The sequence below is a fragment of the Rhinatrema bivittatum genome, chromosome 7 (genome assembly GCF_901001135.1).
Source record: "Rhinatrema bivittatum chromosome 7, aRhiBiv1.1, whole genome shotgun sequence".
NCBI lineage: Eukaryota > Metazoa > Chordata > Amphibia > Gymnophiona > Rhinatrematidae > Rhinatrema > Rhinatrema bivittatum.
The window spans coordinates 120,794,383-120,814,292 of record NC_042621.1 but is presented as its reverse complement, the minus strand read 5'-3'; the positions used below and the strand labels follow the sequence as shown (position 1 = coordinate 120,814,292).

Genomic DNA, 19,910 nt, shown 5'->3' with positions numbered 1-19,910 from the left:
GCATTATCACAGAATGAGACTCTAAGGGGCAGATTTTAAAAGACCTGCGCATGTAAATCCGGCTGGATTTACATGCGCAGGGGGGTTATGCGCGCCGAGCCTATGTTCCGGGGCTTTGAAAAAGGGCGTGGGTGGGGCGCCGGTCCAGGGGCGGGACCGAGGCCTCCGGCACAGTGGCCGTGCCAGGGGATCATGTGCCGGCAGCTGGCCGGCAGGCGTAAATAACAAAATAAAGGTGGGGGGGGGGATTTAGGTAGGGCTGGGGGCGGGTTAGATAGGGGAAGGTGTGGGGGAGCGGAAGGAAAGTTTCCTTCGAGGCCTGGGAGGGAACGGGGAAAGCCATCGGGGCTCCTCTAGGGCTCGGCGTGCGCAAGGCGCACAAGTGTGCACCCCCTTGCACGCGCTGACCCTGGATTTTATATCATGTGCGCGGCTGCACACGCATGTTATAAAATTGGGCGTAGCTATTAAAATCCGGCCCTAAGGGAAAACTCCCAGTAATATCAAATTGTTCACAGAAAAGATGGTGGATGCATGGAATGACCTACCAGTGGAGGCAGAAGAGGCAAAAGCCAGTTACAGCATTCAGAAAATCCTGGGAATAAGCACAAAGAACCCATAGTTCGGAGGGTGGCCAGCTTTGGTTCTCAAGAGCCACAAACTGATCTGAGTTTTATGCTCTTCATAATGAATATGCATGAGATTCGCATGCACTGCATCCAGTGTATGTAAATATGAATATTCATTGTGGATATTCTGAAAAACCAGACTTGTTTGTGGCTCTTGAGGACCAGATTTGGTCACATATGCCCTAGTTACAAAGTAATGGAATGAATAGCCAATTGTGGCTTATGGCAGTGGTTCCCAAACCTGTCCTGGAGGGCCCCCAGCCAATCAGGTTTTCAGAATATCCAAAACAAATGTGCATGAGAAGATTTGCATGTATGGTCTCCACTGCATGCATTTTTTCTCATGAAAAGTTGACTAGCCTGGGGTCCCATAGACAGGTTTGAGAACTACTGGTCTGTGACATTGTATAAGGAAGTAAATTGGGGACATAGGGTGGGATTTATTCTCCTTATATGCAGTTACTGTGTACTTCCACAGTCCTCTCCAATTCCCAATTTTTGGAGAGGGTAGCAGGAGGTAGAGTGTTTCTTCCCTGAAGCATGCACACCAACACATATTACTGCTATGCAACTCTTTCTCTTCTTCTCTTCCACTCTCCCCCTCACTCTCCTCTGTTAATCCCCATTCCTGGTACAGATTGTCTTCCCAGCCCTGTTGAGAATGTAAGATGCAGCCACCTCATACTAGGGAGCAGATGTTTTCAGTCTCTGCAGTTGCAACAGGAGTTGCAGTGGCCTGGGCAGCAGTGAGTCTTTGACCGCATCAGGAGGCAGGGTTTCCCAGGTGCCTTTTTTTTTTTTTTTTTTTTATCCCTTTTGTTGAATCAGGCTGTGTTGAGAGAAGAAGCAGCTCCCCCACTCTTTCTCCAGTTACTAGGCCTGCCTACCTCTCTTTGACTGGCAGGGCCTGGTCTTGATCCTGCCCCCTTTCATCATCTGAGGTATTTTTATCTGGTAATGCAGGGAAATGTATGCAAATAACTTTATTGCTTGTAGAATTTTTCTGTACCAGGAAAGTTACACATGCATGTACAGATGAAAAACTATACAGACATGGTTAGGCCCAGGACTTCTGGAAAGAATGCCTGTAAAGCTTTTTATACTATAAAACTCGATAAAGGAAAATGTTTTGTGTGTTATTTTGAACACGGATGAATTTGACAACAGCATTACTGATGAAATCTCAAACCATTGTTTATGGAATGTTAAAACATTCTGGATGGTAAGATAATACCGGATATTTAATCAAAAATCAGCAGGCACGTTTTATAAAGAAACAGTTAACTTACCCCATCATCTTTATGAAGCTTTTTTTGTGGTCAAGCAACCTATGTTTGTTTTTTAGTTGTATTTTTTTTTTTTTTTATTTATAGATTTATCATTACAAAGCCATATTAAATTACAAAGAAAAGGCAAGTCAAATAAGAATATTTGTACAATAGAAATAATTATAATAGAAATTACAGAAGAGAAAAATACATAGCCTTAGTCCACAATATCGGGAGGAGGAAGTACAGCATAGAGGGAGCATAACAAAAAGGAATCTGTAAAAGGAAACAGCTTAACTTGCTATAGAGTAGAGGTTCTTAATATAGATTTTTCTTTTTTAATTTGTTTGAGCCAACAAACAAAGGACCAAATCTAATACATAGCAAATCTTGACAGCAAATCATGACACAAGAGAATATCCCAAGAAATAACAACCTTCTCTCCTGAGTAGGTTTAAAAACGTCTGCATAAATCCAGATACGTTTCCCATAAAAGAGCATGAGCTCTACGGAAGTAAATTTTCAAAATCATATTTAAATCCTGCTCAGAAACAAAAGAAACCCAAATCTCTCTCTTCAGCCTCTTCAATGGAGCTCTCCAGAACAGCGGACACATCAGATGATGAATCAGAAACCAATGTTGCCCTCTCTTCTGCAGGAGGGCAGAAAATAAAGTTTTTACCAATGGGTGGACTGGTTTCATCAGGCAATCCTAAAACTTTGAACTAGTTCTTCAGGGTTTCTTTAACTGGAATCCCTGGTAACTTTGAACTTGCCCTTTCTAAGCTTTCCTAACTCCTTGAAAAATTTTCAAGCAGTTCAGTTTTATGAATAGCATTTTTAGCTTGTATTAATACGGCGTTAACACTTTGGATGTCTTGCACTTGCTTTTCCACATTAGCCACCTTTAACTCAATCCCTTGGAGCCTTTGTAAGTGGACTTCTCTAAGCTCTGAAACTGATTTCTCCAACAACCCAATATCCGAAGCACAGTAATAGCGGAGTCCACTTGCACCAAAACAGACCATAGAGTGTCTAAAGAGTCTTCAGCAGATCTTACCAGGGGTTGTCAATGGCAACTCAGGAGAGAAGATCCATCTTGAGCTGCAGTGCTCCATGGCGAGGTGCCCAATTGCAACATCTCTCCATTTCCTCCAAAACTGCCGTTAGCTGAGCGGTGTCATTTTCCTGTGACTGCCTTGGCACTGTGCTATCGGAGGCGCCCAGCTGGGGTGGAGGAAGGTGCTCGGGGGACTGAGAAACGTCCAGTGGATCCAGTGCTCCCTTGGTGGAAACAGCAATGGTCTGCTTTCCCCCTTCGACCATCTACTGGCTAAAGACCAAATCCAGCGTGCGCTGACCAGGGATAACCACAGGCTCAGAGGGGAATTGCCTGGGCTTCCCTTTTCACTTAGAAGGCATAGTAAGAGGAAGAAAAACAGTGGAGGTAAAACGCCAGCGCACATGGAGCCTAGCAAGCTGCCATCTTGACTCCTCCCCCTTAGATGTATTTTTAATGTTTAAGATCACTGTGGGGAGAGGATGAATTAAAAACCTGCCATTGAATATCCTTCTGTATAAATGTGCATAAAAATGTATTACATGGAAAAAAAACTAAAATATTTTACAAAAGTTTTAACATCTGTTATAGGTCATAATCGCAGTTCGATAATAAGAGTAATGATCACTTGAATTCAAAAGGCCGAATTCCCATTTTTTTTTTATATTGCAACTGCAAGAGAAAAAAATTGACATGATGGAATCTGCCTACATTTTTTTAGTCGCATATACATTTTATTTCTTACTTTGCATTAAAACTTGCTTTATTCTTGGCATGACCTGGTGGCTGCTCCTCCTTTTGGAATGCAGTAGGGTTCCACACTGAGTCTAAACAGCATGTGATGGTGTAGCAATAACTGGGATTCCCTCACTCCTTTGGTGACTGAGAAGGCAACAACTCAGAGCAGGAACCTTGCTGTGGAATCAAAATCCAGATTTCCTGTGTGGCAGCTTGCCATGTTGCCATTGAGCTAGTCGTATACTTTTTCCCACTTTGATCCGCAAGTTTGTCAGAACTTCGGCTGTTCTCTTCTCGTTTTAGGTATGTCAAAGAGGTGAAGTTATTAAAGTGAAAATTTTGGGCACTCTGGCGTTGATTGATGAGGGTGAAACTGACTGGAAATTAATAGTAATCAATGTTGAAGACCCCGATGCCGCCAATTATAACAGTGAGTAATTTTACAGACAGTATCTTAAAGGGAGAGGCAATGTGGTGGTGAATACAAGGAAGATTATTTTAAAGTGATTTATGCAGGTAAACAGTGTTACCTGCATTATTCAGCTGTCTGAAAATTGCTCCCCTTCAGTACAGTTTGTTCTGCAAAATGCATACCTTTTAGCCTCCTAAAGAGAAGGCATTTCTAAGGGCATGTTTAGATTGGGGAGAAAAAGTTCATGCATACTTTGCAATTTTAATGCTGTGCATACTTTTCTAGCACATTCTACCCATGGAAGAAAATGCAAGTGACCGTGCTTACTTTGCCCACTGCAACTTTCATGTATGGTTCACCTTTGAGAATTAGTGCAAAAAAAATTAAAGTACACAGCCTTTGTCCCACTTTGGACAGTTTGAAATTTGTACTTTTTATAGTTATGCTATTCTGAGTCATAATGCTAAAGTGTTTGGGGAAATATGAGTGGCTTCCAAGACCTATCGGGAATATTAACTGTCTGGAGCTGGACACTGTAACTGTGATCTGCATTCCTAGAAGCAGATGATCTCTTACCTCACCAATGTTGTTACTACTTCCTTACTCTTAGAGACATTTGCTGGAATTTCAGAAACATTGGGAGGGCAATTAGGAATTATTAGGAAGGGAATGGTTAATAGAACGGAAAATGTCATAATGCCTCTGTATCGCTCCATGGTGAGACCGCACCTTGAATACTGTGTACAATTCTGGTCGCCACATCTCAAAAAAGATATATAGTTGCGATGGAGAAGGTACAGAGAAGGGCAACCAAAATGATAAAGGGGATGGAACAGCTCCCCTATGAGGAAAGGCTGAAGAGGGTTAGGGCTGTTCAGCTTGGAGAAGAGACGGCTGAGGGGGGGATATGATAGAGGTCTTTAAGATCATGAGAGGTCTTGAACGAGTAGATGTGACTCGGTTATTTACACTTTCGAATAATAGAAGGACTAGGGGGCATTCCATGAAGTTAGCAACTAACACATTTAAGACTAATCAGAGAAAATTCTTTTTCACTCAACGCACAATAAAGCTCTGGAATTTGTTGCCAGAAGATGTGGTTAGTGCAGTTAGTGTAGCTGGGTTCAAAAAAGGTTTGGATAAGTTCTTGGAGGAGAAGTCCATTAATGGCTATTAATCAATTATACTTAGGGAATAGCCACTGCTATTAATTGCATCAGTAGCATGGGTTCTTCTTAGTGTTTGGGTAATTGCCAGGTTCTTGTGGCCTGGTTTTTGGCCTCTGTTGGAAACAGGATGCTGGGCTTGATGGACCCTTGGTCTGTCCCAGCATGGCAATTTCTTATGTTCTTAATTTTGTATAGCATGCATGTGATTGCAGCCAGTTTCCAAAGGAAAACCAGGTGCACTTTTATTTCCCATTGAAAATTAGCAGCCATAAATTACATGTGCTAAAAGTTGCCTGCATGCTTTGCACCTGCTGTTTTTGTGCAGGTGGCTGAGTGGGGGCAGAGTAGTGCTCATGCATTAGAAAAAATGTATGCATGTTCTTTCTCCCACACCACTCCCAGCTCAATCTAAATACACCCGGAAGAATGCTTCTCTAACATGGCAAAAAATGTGTGCTACATAGATGGGCAGAGTAGGGGAATTTGTAGAGTCCAGTTTACCTGGGTAAGTGGCTTTACAAATTTGTCCTCTCAATGAACTTCTAGTACTAGATCTTGTAGGACAGCTGTGGTGTTCGGTGGTCAGTATTGGGAGAATTAAGAATGCCATAGAGTAGATATAGTGAGAATTGGTTCAGTTATGATGTGGGTGATTTGCCAGGACTAGGATAGCAGAGGGTGCTGAAGTGCTGGGAAAATTCTGGAGCTCTTCGGGTCAGGTATGTTATGGAGGTAGAATTGCTGGACATACATTTCTTCTGAAGATCAAGACGCGAGGATATCTGTGCAAAAGAAACTGACAGGATAAATGCAAGCATTCTGATGATTAAAAAGACAGGCTAGTATCCTTTTTTTCAGGTTTAAATAAAATTCACTGAACTAAGCAAAATGTAATCTGTTTTCCTAACATTCTTCTCCGGTTGAGCATAGCGCTGTGGAGCTGTGCATATGGGAAAATTGCATGTTTTTTTTCCCTTATTTTAGCTGGCTGTGGGTTTTAAAGTTTGTGTGTTTTTTGACAAAGCCTCAGAGATGTTCCCAAACCAAGAACCGAACATCACCATCTGCTGTATTGATCTTATGACTGAAATTGTTTGGGGTTTTTTTTTTTTTCACATTATCAGATATAGATGACGTCAGGCGTTTGAAGCCAGACTACCTGGAATCCACCGTGCACTGGTTCCGAACCTACAAGGTACCTGATGGGAAACCAGAAAACCAGTTTGCCTTTAATGGCGAGTTTAAAGACAAGGTAATAGTTTTTCAGTAATTACATTTACATGGTAAAAATCATGAAAAATGTAATTTGTAAATCTGTTATGAAAAATCCTTTACATTATCTTGTGCAACAAGTCATATTAAAAATTTGTTGGAAAACCGTGGATCTTCATACAAAATCATGTTTTTTTTAATTTACATATATAACAATATAAAAGATTGGTCTGTAATTTGAGGCTTTTTACATTATAAATTTATAGGATTTTGCCATTGAAATAATCAAAACAACTCATGAGTACTGGAAGGCTTTGGTGACCAAAAAAACAGATGGAGGGCAAATCAGTTGGTATGTATTTACATTTCAGATTGAGTTGAAATGCTGCATATATGTACCAAGTTTTTAGCAAATGGCTAAAGATCAAAGAACAAAATCTGAAAAAAAAAAAATCCTACAACAAAATGTCAGTAACAGTGGTGGCCCATTACATTTTGAAAATGCAAAGACATCTTTATTGACCTAAAGATTAAAGTAAATATTAAGAATCATTGAATCGAACATCACTTTTGTTTTTCTATACTACAAAATCTCTGATGTGAACTTAAAAGTTCAGGTGTTGGGGGGGGTTAATCTACTAGGATGGTTTATGTAAGGTTTTATGAAGGACTATCGTTGCCTGTCATCAGATAAAAGGCAGGATGGCATTGTGCAAACTGCTCATACATACAATGTAGCTGGTGCACTTCAGTTGCCGTATAGCACTCTGCTGTTCCATTTCCTGAGCAGAGCAGCAAAAACTGTCAGTCTGCTGTAGAGCTGTTTTTTATAATGGGACTGTATATCCTCCAGGACCAGATTCTGAGACACTGAACAAACCAGAGTTATATTGGAGTTCTGTTTCAGAAGCCAAAAATCTTGCATATGCCAATAGTTATCTTGCCTCTGGAATTAATGTGTGTTCCTGGATTAGTGATCCTTTAGGTAAAAAACCAGACCTTTTAATCTAAAAGCTGCCAGTAGGGTTGTCTGACAATTTGTTTTATTTTTATAGCACAAACACTACCGTACCCAACAGCCCTTTCCAGTGCAGTCAAGCTGCTGCCAAAGTCATTGTGGAGGCAGTAAGTTTTGCTTGTTTTTCTTCTATGCAGCAAAAAAGTTTGAAAATTGGTTGAAATAGTTTTTTGGGGTTTTTTTATTTTGGCACCAGGGCAAGGAGAAACATTTTATGTTGCATCAGTAGAGTGTCAATGTATGTTGGTTGTTTGAATTAGTTTTATATAAGTTATGGATGTCTTAATTGTGATACACTTAGAACCAATGATAATATGGAATATAAATGTTTTTAAATGTTGATTGAAAAAGATGGTATTGTGGAGAAAGATGATTTTAAAAAAATGGGGTTCCAAAAGGATCCATGCTGGGGACCAGTGCTTTATTATGATTCCTAAATCTGGAGAGATTTGTGGATTATGCAAAATTATTCTATAGTCGGAACAGGTAGAGAATGGCTGCTAAGAGATGTCAAGAAAATTGAGTGGACAATATTGATGAAAGTCCAACTTAAGTGCAAAGAAATGTTTAGGTTTTTTTTTTCATGTACATTTCATACACCATAATGGTCTCTGGTTTGGCTGTTACTCAGGAAGAAGTCTTCAAGTGATTGTGAATAATTCTGTAAGAACACTGACCAGTGAGCAAAGGTAGTCAAAACAGCAAATAGTGTTAGGATTTATAGATGACACACAAACTAGCCAATAGAAAACTGTGTTAATTTTTAAGAGACATAAGTAGAAAAACTCTGAGGATGTGCCCCTTCAGAAAAAACCACCACAGTTTACTAGTATCATTTAGTTTTGTTCAAACAGCACCCAAAGTGGTGAAAATCTTTAAACGTATACAATTAATCACACTCAAATTCACTTCCCTTATGATGTTAACAGACAGCCCTCGACATGTCTGTGTGTGTTGAAAATCTGCAGGTGAGAGCACATCTAAGATGCATAATGTGCATAGCATATCTTATCTGGGTGCAAAAGTAGCAGAAAACATTCTCAGCATCTCTTCTTGAAGTGCATTTCTAAAACAAAAAGGGTAAAAAGCAGCGTTTAAAGACTTCATTATCAAATGACTAATCGAAAAGCAGAAAAATCACATGAATATAGCAAGGAATTTCATTTTAATTCTTTAATCCCATAGGGCTCCATAATGCTTAATTAAAAGAAATCCAGAACTGTACTCTGAACATTCTGCCCCATCTAAGGATTTTGAATACTATACATAGTTCTGGTCATTCCATCTCAAAATGGACATAATACACACAGGAAGGATACAAAGAAGGGCAACCAAGAGAATCTGGGTATGGTTCATATTTGAAACGAGTTATTAAAACCAAAAAATCTTCAGCTTGGAAAAGATAACTGAAGGCGAGGCGTGATAGTCATAAAAAAAAACATGAATATTGTGGAGAAGGTAAATGGGGGAACTATTCATTAGGCTTCATACTACAAGAGCATCCAAAGAGTGCTATCAGATGGCAGGTAGAAGTATTTTAAACCAATTAAAAAAAAACACCCATTCCCTGTACGTACCAGGATCAGTCCAGAAAAGTGGGTTGTGTATCCCTACCAGCAGATGGAGTCGGAGAGCAAAACTTTGGGCACTGCCATATATACTCTAGTGCCACCTGCAGTCCCTCAGTATTTCTCTGACTCCAGCAAATGGTTAAGGATACACCTGCAGTCTTAGTGTTTTTTGTGTAGATTTTTTCAGTTTAGATAGAATTTTTTTCCTTTTTTCTGCACCTTCGTGGGTCATCCCTCGGTTGAAGTCGGGCATCCAGGGAGTTTCGCCCGTGACAGCTCAAGGGGGGCAAGCCAGGGGCTCCTGGCTACTCGCCCTCATACCCGGTTCAGCTGCTTCCTCAACCCCTGCAGATGGAAGAGTCTCCATAAAGTTTAAAAATAAATAAAAAGTCTGTCTTCTCGACTGAGGTGAGGAGTTGGTGCAGGGGGGGGGGGGCCATGTTTCAGCGGCCATTCGGGGAGCATAGCTGTCACCTCCTCCCCCAGGCACGCCCCGGGAGCCGAGGAAAGTAAGTGCCTGCTTCAGTTTCAGCGCGTTCGCCGCACTTAGGGATCTCATCGGGGTCCCAGGCGCCATTTTGGATTTTTTCCCATGCCGGCTCGGCACGCAAATTTTTTCAGTTCGGGCCTTCCTCCTCAGGTGGGGCCGCGTGGGACAGTAGCGCTTCTCCGGGGTTTTTGGCCTTCCCGATTTGGGCAGCGGCCTGAGGGATGGGAGGGCTCGATGGAAGCGTCGGTGCCCTCCCGCGGGGAGGGTTCTGAGGCCTCTCTTCACGGCTCGAGGGAAGAAGCCGCACCCCCCATTTTGGCCCCGGTGGGGTCAGATCTCAGCCTTGGGGCTGCCGATTCCGCACCTGGCGATTCCCCAGGTTGGGAGGGGGACCTGGAGGGGTTTTCCCCTGAATTTATCTTGCTGATTCACCAAGCCTTTTTGACAAGGAAGCATACAGCATTTAATAGGCAGGGGCAACTGGGGGACCGGTCGGAGCCGCCTGCCAAGCTGGGGCGGAGCTTGGAGCCGCAGCTAGGGTCCGGGGAGGAACCCCGGGAACCGCAGGATCCGGCTTCTGGGACAGGGGCTGCGTCAGTCTCAGCCATGAGTCCAGCAGATCTGGATCCGGTCCCCGGAGATGGGGATCCGGATGACCCGGATGGGGACGACAGCCAGCCTAATGAAGATGACTATTCCAGTGTGGTGCGTCTGTTTAAGATGGATGAGCTGCGTCTGCTCATCCCTCAAGTGTTGGATATCCTGGGGCTGAAAGTTTCCCAGGAAGAATCCGGTCCTTGATGGGATCCGGGACCCCACTTCGGCCTTTCCATTGCCTAAGAAGGTTCGCAAACTGGTTACCCGTGAGTGGGATACTCCAGATACTCCGGATGCGGGCCTGAAAGTAGGCAGAGCTATGGCTAAACTATATCCTCTGTCATCAGATGTTTTGGACCTCCTCAAAATTCCGAAGGTGGACGCAGCAGTTTGTTTCTGCAGTAACAAAGAAGACCACTATCCCGGTTGCGGGAGTGGCCGCTTTGAAGGATACGCAGGACCACAAGCTGGAGATCCAGTTGAAGCGCATCTTTGAAGTAACGGCCTTGAGCTTGCAGGCAGCGGTGTGCGCTAGCCTCATGCAGAGGGTGTGCCTCTGCTGGGTGCAAGATTCTAATTCCAACTCCGGGGCCACTGGCGGATATGCTGTGCGTTCAGCCAGATTAGAAGCGGGAATAGCGTATGTAGCCGATGCGCTGTATGATCTCATGCAGACCTCAGCACGGAGTATGGTGTCCGTTGTGTCGGCACGTTGCCTCCTCTGGCTTTGGAATTGGGCAGCAAGTCCCAGCTTTGCAATCTCTCCTTTTCGGAGAGGAACTTGATCAACTGGTTAAGCTGCTGGGGGAGTCGAAGGGCCATAAGTTACCGGAAGATAGGAGACCGTCTAAGAAGGTTTTTCCCTCTCAGTCTCGCTTTTGGGAGTATCGCCGTTTTCGTTCCGGCAGATACTCTGCACCTTCGGTGTCCAAACAGGCTCCAGGACGTCAGCAGTCCTTTCGCGGGGGTTGTCGCACTGGCAGAGACTTGGGAAGTCTCGGCACCGGAACCAATGAAACCACGAGTCCCCATTCCGTCGTCGAAGCTGTCGGTGGCAGATTATCCAACTTTTACACGGAATGGGAAAGGATTACCTCAGATCACTGGGTCCTGGAGGTAATCGGGAACGGCTACGCTCTAGAATTTTCACGACTGATGAGGGAGGTCTTTGTGGAATCCCGCATGGCCTCTCAAGCCAGATGCGACGTAGTCCAGATAATTGCAACAGCTTCTCGAGCTGCGAGCGATTTTTCCAGATACGCAGCAGGGACGGGGAAGATACTCAGTTTACTTTGTGGTTCCCAAGAAGGAGGGCATGTTTCGTCCTATCCTTGATCTTCAGAAGGTGAACCGCTGTCTTCGGATCCCTCATTTTCATATGGAAACCCTGAGGACGGTAATGGCGGCTGTCTGGAAGGGGGAGTTTCTAGCCTCCCTGGCCCTCATAGAGGCCTACTTGCATATAAAACATTAACCATCATTCATAAAGCAATTCATAACGTCGCACCTATATCTCTACAAACCCAACTTCGTCCACACTTATCTTCCAGACCCATCAGAAGCGCCTACAAAGGCACATTAGCTGCAGCTCCTGCCAAATCAACACTAAGAAAAAGAGCACTCTCCACTGCGGGACCACACCAATGGAATGCGCTCCCACCAGACCTTCGACTCGAATCCAATCTACTAGAGTTCAAAAAAAGGTTAAAAACCTGGCTCTTCAGGCAAGCTTTCCAATAGGCACCTCCTCCTGACTTTCAGATCCAACCATTGCAGGGTATCACCAACACCTTGCCACTTAATTTTCATACCGTAATTGCTTATTCACAATTCTAACAGTCATTATTCACCTTTATATAACCGTCTACTGCAGACCATATTCGCTACTAAAGTTCCTTGTAAAAAAGGTTAAATCTGTTAAACGCTATTGTTACACTCTATGTTATTTGTAATAATGTTCAATGGTTTATTGTTATTGTTCCATGTTCTATGTAAAAAAAACCCAGGTCTAACTTCCCAGACCAGGGCAACCTCTTTCGTTACTTGTAAACCGGACTGATTTGTATTGCATACAGGAATTCCGGTATATAAAAATTTAAAATAAATAAATAAATAAATCCCCATCCGACTGGATCACCAGCGGTTTTTGCATTTCAAGGTCTTGGGACAGCACTTCCAGTTTTTTAGCCCTTCCTTTTGGTCTCTCAACGGCCCCTCGGACATTCAACAAGGTGATGGTGGTTGTAGCGGTTTTTCTTTGCAAGGAGGGGATTATGGTCCATCCTTACCTGGACGACTGGCTAATTCGCGCAAAGTCCCGGGAGAACTGCAAGAGATCGGTGCGCATGGTGATGATGACCTTACAGTCGCTCGGGTGGGTCATAAATGTGCAGAAGAGTCACTTGGAACCCACGCAGGAGTTGATTTATTTGGGAGCGGAAAGGTGTTTCTGGCACCGGACCAGGTGACGAAGTTACGGGACCAGATCCATTCTCTCATTTGCAGGCAGAACCCCACAGTGTGGCATCACCTTCAGGTATTGGGGTCCATAGCATCCACCTTGGATTTAGTGCCGTGGGCGTTCGCTCACCTCCGTCTGTTACAGCGAGCGCTGTTATCCCGATGGAGTTCAGTGTCTGAGCAATTTCATCTGCTGATGCCCTTGCTTCCAGAGTCCAGGCTCAGCCTGTCGTGGTAGCTATCTCGTGTCAATCTGGAGCGGGGGGTGGACTTGGAAACACCGAACTGGCTGATAATCTCCACCGATGCCAGCCTATCCAGTTGGGGAGCAGTGTGTGCGGACAGGTCTGCCCAAGGCCTCTGGTCTCTGACGGAGGCCTCCTGGTCCATCAATCAACTCGAGACGCGGGCGGTTCCGCTTGCTCTACAGGATGTTCCTGCCCTGGATTCGGGGAAGAATGGTGAGAGTGTTCTCAGACAATGCGACGACAGTGGCTTACATCAACCGACAAGGCGGGACAAGAAGTGCGGCGGTAGCACTCGAGGCGCGCCTTCTCTTCGCCTGGGCAGAAAGGCATCTAGAAGGGATTGCCGCATCTCATGTCGCAGAGGTGGAGAAACGTACAGGCGGATTTTCTCACCAGGCAGCAGCTCAATCCGGGAGAGTGGGAACTGACCTCAGACGCCTGGAACCTCATTTGCGCCAGGTGGGGAGTTCCGCAGTTGGATTTGATGGCAATGCGAGCAAACGCAAAGACGGAACGCTTCTTCAGCCGTCGACAAGAGCAGGGCTCAGTGGGGCTCTACGCTTCTGTGTGCCCCTGGCCCACAGGGATTCTAATGTATGCCTTTCCTCCCTGGCCCCTCATCGGAAGACTTCTCCAGCACATAGAGCTCCATCCAGGCAGGGTGGTGCTGGTAGCTCCAGAGTGGTCGCGTTGTCCGTGGCTTGCGGATGTGGTTCGCTTGGCTCTCAATGGACCATTACAGCTCGCGTATCTACCGTGACTACTTCGGCAGGGTCCGAAATTCTTGGATCGGGAGGATCACTTCTCTCTTGCGGCTTGGCTTTTGAGAGGCGACGTTTATGCTTGAAGGGCTATTCCAAACCGGTCATTTCTACGCTCCTGCAGGCAAGATGCCCGACCATTTCTATGGCCTATGTGCAAGTGTGGAAACTGTTTGAGGCATGGTGTCAGCAGCACTCCTTCGCGCCCCGTTAGCAGTGAATGTCCCTCAGGTCCTGGATTTTCTGCAGCAGGGCCTCGCGAAGGGGTTAGCATTCAACTCCCTTCGGGTTCAAGTGGCGGCTCTTTGTGCCTTGCTTGGCAAGTTTGCGGGTGGTTCGCTGGCTGTTCATCCAGACATTGCTAGGTTTCTCAAGAGGGTTAAACACTTGCGGCCTCCCATCCGTTTGGTATGTCCTGATTGGAGTTTGAACCTAGTTCTTTGAGTGCTCTGTGGACCCCCCTTCGAACCTCTCCGCAGGGCGTTGTTGAAGGATTTAACTTTAAAGATGGTATTTTTGGTGGCCATTTGCTTGGCTCGTCGTATTTCTGAGTTACAGGCTTTGTCGTGTCGGGACCCCTTTCTTCGCATTTCCGAGGATAGGGTGTCCTTGCGCACGTTTCCATCCTTCGTGCCGAAAGTGGTTTGGGCGTTTCACGTCAATCAGATGGTGGAGCTTCCGGGCTTCCCTCAGTGGTTTCGTGAATCCTCCCAAGGCCGAGATCTACATCTGGACGTGCAGCGCATTTTGCTACGTTATCTGGAAGTTACTAATGACTTTCGGAGGTCCAATCATTTGTTTATTCTTTTTGGTGGCCCAAAGAAGGGGGACAAAGCGTCTAAGGCTTCCATCTCTCGTTGGATTAAAGAGGCCATTTGTTCGTCATACATAGCCTGCGGGCGCCAAGTTCCATTGGGTCTCCATACTCATTCCACTAGGGCCCAGGCTACTTCCTGGGCGGAATGTCAGTTACTGTCGCCTCAGGAAATCTGCAGGGCGGCGGTGTGGTCTTCCTTGCACACTTTCACTAAACATTATAGTCTGGACGTGCAAGCTCCGTAGGAGTCTTCCTTCGGTGAGAGTGTTCTGCTTGCAGGTCTTTTGGGTTCCCGCCCAGTGTAGGGGGGCTTGGGTAATCCCACTTTTCTGAACTGATCCTGGTACGTACAGGGAAATGAAAATTGGTTCTTACCTGCTTATTTTCGTTCCTGTAGTACTCAGGATCAGTCCAGAGGCCCGACCCTTTCTTCAGCTACCGAAAGACAGCCTTACTGAATTTTTTTTTCTCTGTTGCTTATTGCACAGGGCTCCGTCATTTTGCAGACATGGTTTATGGAGCAGTTTTTTCGTAGTTGGTTTGGTTCACTATGTTCTACGGACAAAGGTCTGTTCCATTTGGTTAAGTTCCCTTCGTTCTTTATGTTAATTTGGTACCGATGGGCTTGGGTACAGGTCAATACTGAGAGACTGCAGGTGGCACTAAAGTATATATGGCAGTGCCCAAAGTTTTGCTCTCTGACTCCATCTGCTGGTAGGGTTACACAACCCACTTTTCTGGACTGATCCTGAATACTACAGGAACGAAAATTAGCAGGTAAGAACTAATTTTCATATACATTACATGAGCCAAAAATCCGTGGTGTTAAAATTAGGAGGAAAAGACTTCATTGCACTATAGCACAAGCAGAATTAGGTTTAAAGAGCATCACAATTCTAAAAAAAAATCTCCTTCCATCCTAACATCTCTTTTTATTGTATTGCAAATCTGTGAGTCAACTTATCAAAAACCTACTTGTGCTCAAAAAGTTGCAGCTCCCAGTAAACAGCAGTTGGTTAAATACAACAAACACCTCTCGGAGTCATTTTAAAATAATGTTACGTAATTATGAACTAAACTGTATTCAGTTCAAGTCTTCAAAGGCTATCCTGCCGGTTTTTTAAATAATTCGCAAATTATACTAAATTGCTCAATCTTCGAAAGCTTGCCCTGCCAATTTTTAAAGACAATCCACAAATTGCAGCAGCTTTCTATACAGCTCAGTAATAATTCACAGCCGGTACAGTTATAGTAAAAAAAAATTTTAGCATGAAGGAAATGTTCCAGCCATTTGAAGTGGGCAATAGTCTGTCCAGACCTGACAAAGGAAACCTTCCCATAGATCAATTCTCAAGTTACTATCCAACTTTTAATTCTGCCTGAGTCTAGCAAGGGCAATTCAGATTGGAATTTTGTAATTTTAATAAAGGATTCCGTTCATCATAGACAGCTGGTCTCCATTTTACCATATTTGCTTCTTGCAACACGAGATCGTCTTTCACTTTCTGTTGTTGGACCAATTTTTTAACTTATCCACAACTGGGAAGTTGCTTGAGAGTTTTGTTCCCGGTTTGCAGATCTCATTAAAGAGAATGTCTTATATCCCCATCAAATTGGCTATCCGGAGCACCATAGTACTGAGACATTATTGCTCTTTGTGATTTACCAGTTATTGCAGGAATTTGATAAAGGAAAGGCATTCCTTGCTGGGTATTTGGGGTTTTTTTAGGTGTCTTTCACATTTGACACAGTAAGTCACCTAATATTGTTAAACCAGTTGAGAGCACTAGGGATTGGTGGGACAGTATTTCAGTGGTTTAGGTCACACCTGGAATGCAGAGAACAAGTATGTGCTGCCAGGGCATCGTTCACCTGGTTCAAAATCCCAGCAGGTTTTCCACAAAGCTCACAATTGTCAGCCTCACTTTTTAATATTTATTTAAGGCCATTATGTGCCACATTAGATCAGCTATCGATTTTGTTTTAAATTTATGCCTACGATATACAATTATTTCCCATTGATAGCAGGGCTGAATTAGCCATGCTGTCATGGGAACTGTCCATCAGGGCCCAGGAGGCGGAGCTTTGTAGTAGGTACAGAGCTTTGCTCTGTGCGGCTGCGCGTGCCTTCCCGCGCAGAAAAACAGTCTCTCCTCAGTCTGTTTTTTCCGTGCGTGGGAGCACACGTGGAGCTAGAGTTCTCCTCAGCAACTCTTGGACACAGAAGAATTGTCAAAAAACAAGAGCCAAGGCCCTCGGGATTCAAGCCCTGCACTTGTGGCAAGATCCTGTCCATAACCGATGGACATGATCAGTGCTACAGGTGTCTGGGGCCCGATCACCAGCAGGCCGCATGCAACCTCTGCGGCAGGATGTCGCCACGAGCTCGTCAGCAGAGGGCCCAAAAGCTGCAATCACTACGGAGCGAAGACTCGGGTGGTGCTGCGCCTTCGGAGGCCCACTCATCACCTGGCCTGGATCACCATCGGACGGCTCCGGTAAGGAGAGCAGCATCTGTCGAACCTTCCACCTCCAGGACTGGAGGCCTGGAAGCCGGCCTTCATGCCCAGAGTCCAAGCCAGGATCTGCACGACTCACCATGGCAAGGCCGAGGGGCGAAGTTAGTCACGACGCACGGCGGAGGTGATGCGCACCATCTGGTGCTGAAGAGCGTCTGCCGCGTGTCGAAAGCGTTGACATCGCCGGCACTCGAGGCGAAAGTCGAGTCGCAGGGCGCTGGGATCAGCGCACAAGTCGAAGCATGCGCCGCAGACCGATGCAAAAAAGGGGCAGCCGCCTCAAGCGACGCCGGAAGCACAAACGTTGGCGCACTCGACGCCGATATTGACACAAGGAGCCTCGAAAGGCCCGGGATCGAAGCCTACGGCGCACATGTCTGCGCCGAAGCCGAAAGGCTCGAAGCATGCGACGCATAAGCAGACGTTTTCGGGCGGTGACCATCCGATGCGTCCTTCACAGACAGCGCAGAGCATCGGGACATGGTCAACCTCGTCGGATTCACCGCCAAAGAACCAATACCCGTCCCCACTTGCCCCGCACAGTCGGGGGAGGACAGAGAAGCAAAGGAAGCACGGGAAACCAAAATACCAGCCTCACGTGCGACCGGATACATCGCCCGAAGCCTCCCCGGGACTACAGCACCCTAGTCCTAGGGTGTCCGACCGGTCGGGCTCCCCTAGGAGTGGGAGATATTTTTATTTATTTATTTATTTAAAATTTTTATAGACCGACATTCATCAGGGATATCACATCGGTTCACATTGTAACGCAAACAGACGCCTGGGGAGGCGTTTTACATCGAACAGAGTTATATCAACAATTTATAACAAATTAACAAAAGAACAGTTGAGGGGGGGGGGGTTAAGTGGGGGAATATAAGGAGGGGAAAGTAACATTGAATGTTAAATGTTAAGAATATGGCACATCTTTGATACACTCGGAGGAGGAGTATATCCATCTTACGTCCTCTTCGTCCTCCCTGGCGGGCAGATCGCCGGTTCCTTCACGGGGCTCTGATCATGGCACAGATGACTCGGCCATAGCCCAACCGGTTCCAAAGAGATGTAAATTGGAGTTGGGAATGACGCCCGCGGTACCACCGGCCAGTGGCGCAGACCAGAAGTCGAGAATGCCCCCACAGACGAAGGAAGCCTTTTCTCAGCTATACACCGCCATAGTGGGTTTCTTTGAAGTCCTCGACTCCACTTTCTATCTTTCCCCGTCTTCTAAGGAAAGCACTCCTCCCTCCCCTCAAGGGGAACCGGAGCCAAAACCGAGCACATCATTCGCAGAGACTCCCAAAGGTCTCTCCCCACAGGCTCCTCCCCCACCTACAACCATAGCACAGAGTAGGGTGCGGTCACCCCCGGTAAGGGAGCCGGAGTCACCGCCATCATCCCCATCATCTCCGGCGTCATCCACGGGATACCCTTCCGATCCCCCAGAGGACGCGGCGGAACTGTACTCGCCGCCAGAAGATCTCTCATACCCGAAATTTCTGGATAAGATGGGAACCCTTCTCAATTTAGAGGTACAGAAGGTACCAGATCCACGGGCGGAAACACTGGGAATCCTAAAGATTTTTGATGTTCCGACAGAACCTACAGCACTTCCATCGCACAAGGTGCTTGACTCCGTCCTGGAGAAAATGTGGGAGTCCCCTTACACTACAACACCGGTCTCCTGGAAATTGGATTTGAAATTTCACATGCAAAAATCCCAATTTTATTCTTCGCCTCAACTTCCACACTCGTCACTGGTCGTGGAATCAGTGATGCAATGTGCCAAGAGATATAAATTACATGGCTCTGCACCACCGGGAAAGGAACAGCGCCTCTTGGCTGATTTTGGAAAGAGGGCGTACCAGTCTTTAATGTTTTCGCCTCGAATCAGCCAGCACCAATTTTATCTGGTGCAGTACCTCTATGAAAGTTTGCAGACCTTGAAAGGGGCACTACCCGACTTCACGGCACCAGAGGCGCAATACACCTGCCAATTCAAAACCTGGAAGAGGGGATTCTGCACCTCCTCCGGACAGTGTATGAGGGGTTCAAATCGTCGGCACGCACTTCAGCATCAGCTATCGCCGCTCGCAGGATGGCCTGGCTTAGGTCCAGTGCCATTCGGGAAGAACTGCATGAACGGCTGGCAAATATTCCTTGCAAGGGGGCAATCTCTTTGGGGATAATTTTCAGGAGACTGTGGACAATCTTAAAGACCAGGTGGTAGCGGTCCAATCACTGACCCACAACCCATTGTTTCTTCTGCGGCGGTTCTACGCACCTATTGGTAGACAGTCCTATACGCGGTGGCCCTTTTGCCCGTACCAACAGAGCCGATTGGCTCCATACAACCCCCCACAGAGGGCAGCATCACAAACTCCTCTCCCTAGACGAGGGAGACCGAGACCCCAAAGACAAGCCCCTCAACAACCGCAGGTAGCTGCGAAGTCGACCCCCTCTTTTTAGGGCCACGGCCATCATCACTGCCACCACACCCGCTGGGCAGAATTCTATTATGCCTACCATACTGTGAAGTCATCATGACGGATCAATGGGTTCTGGAGATAGTGAGACAAGGGTACCAACTACACTTCAAGGTCAAACCCAATCTACCACACTTACTGCCGCCCCAAGCCCAGGGCTGGCAGCTACAGTAACAACAGGAAATCACATCCCTCCTCCAACAGCGAGCGATCGGGCGAATACCACCTCGGACTCACAACAAGGGATTCTACTCACCATATTTCCTAATTCCCAAGAAATCGGGGGGGGGGGGGGGGGGGGTGAGGCCTATACTGGACCTCAGAGAATTGAACAAACACTTGGTCAAGGAGAAATTCAAGATGGTATCCCTGAAAACAATCCTTCCACTTCTGCAACCCGAGAATTGGATGTGCTCCATAGACTTGAAAGATGCCTATATGCATATTCCAGTGCA

At 45.9% G+C, this 19,910-nt stretch overlaps 1 protein-coding gene across 2 annotated transcripts in view; it reads left to right on the top strand.

The window, feature by feature from the left end:
- The window catches only part of PPA1 (pyrophosphatase (inorganic) 1), a 114,134-nt gene that overhangs the window by 76,251 nt on the left and 17,973 nt on the right, over positions 1–19,910 (top strand). For both annotated transcript variants that reach the window (XM_029609041.1, XM_029609042.1), the window contains 4 exons: positions 3,999–4,125; positions 6,401–6,528; positions 6,755–6,840; positions 7,544–7,613. In XM_029609041.1, coding sequence (XP_029464901.1) covers positions 3,999–4,125; positions 6,401–6,528; positions 6,755–6,840; positions 7,544–7,613 — 411 coding nt within the window. The remainder of the gene's footprint in view (positions 1–3,998; positions 4,126–6,400; positions 6,529–6,754; positions 6,841–7,543; positions 7,614–19,910) is intronic.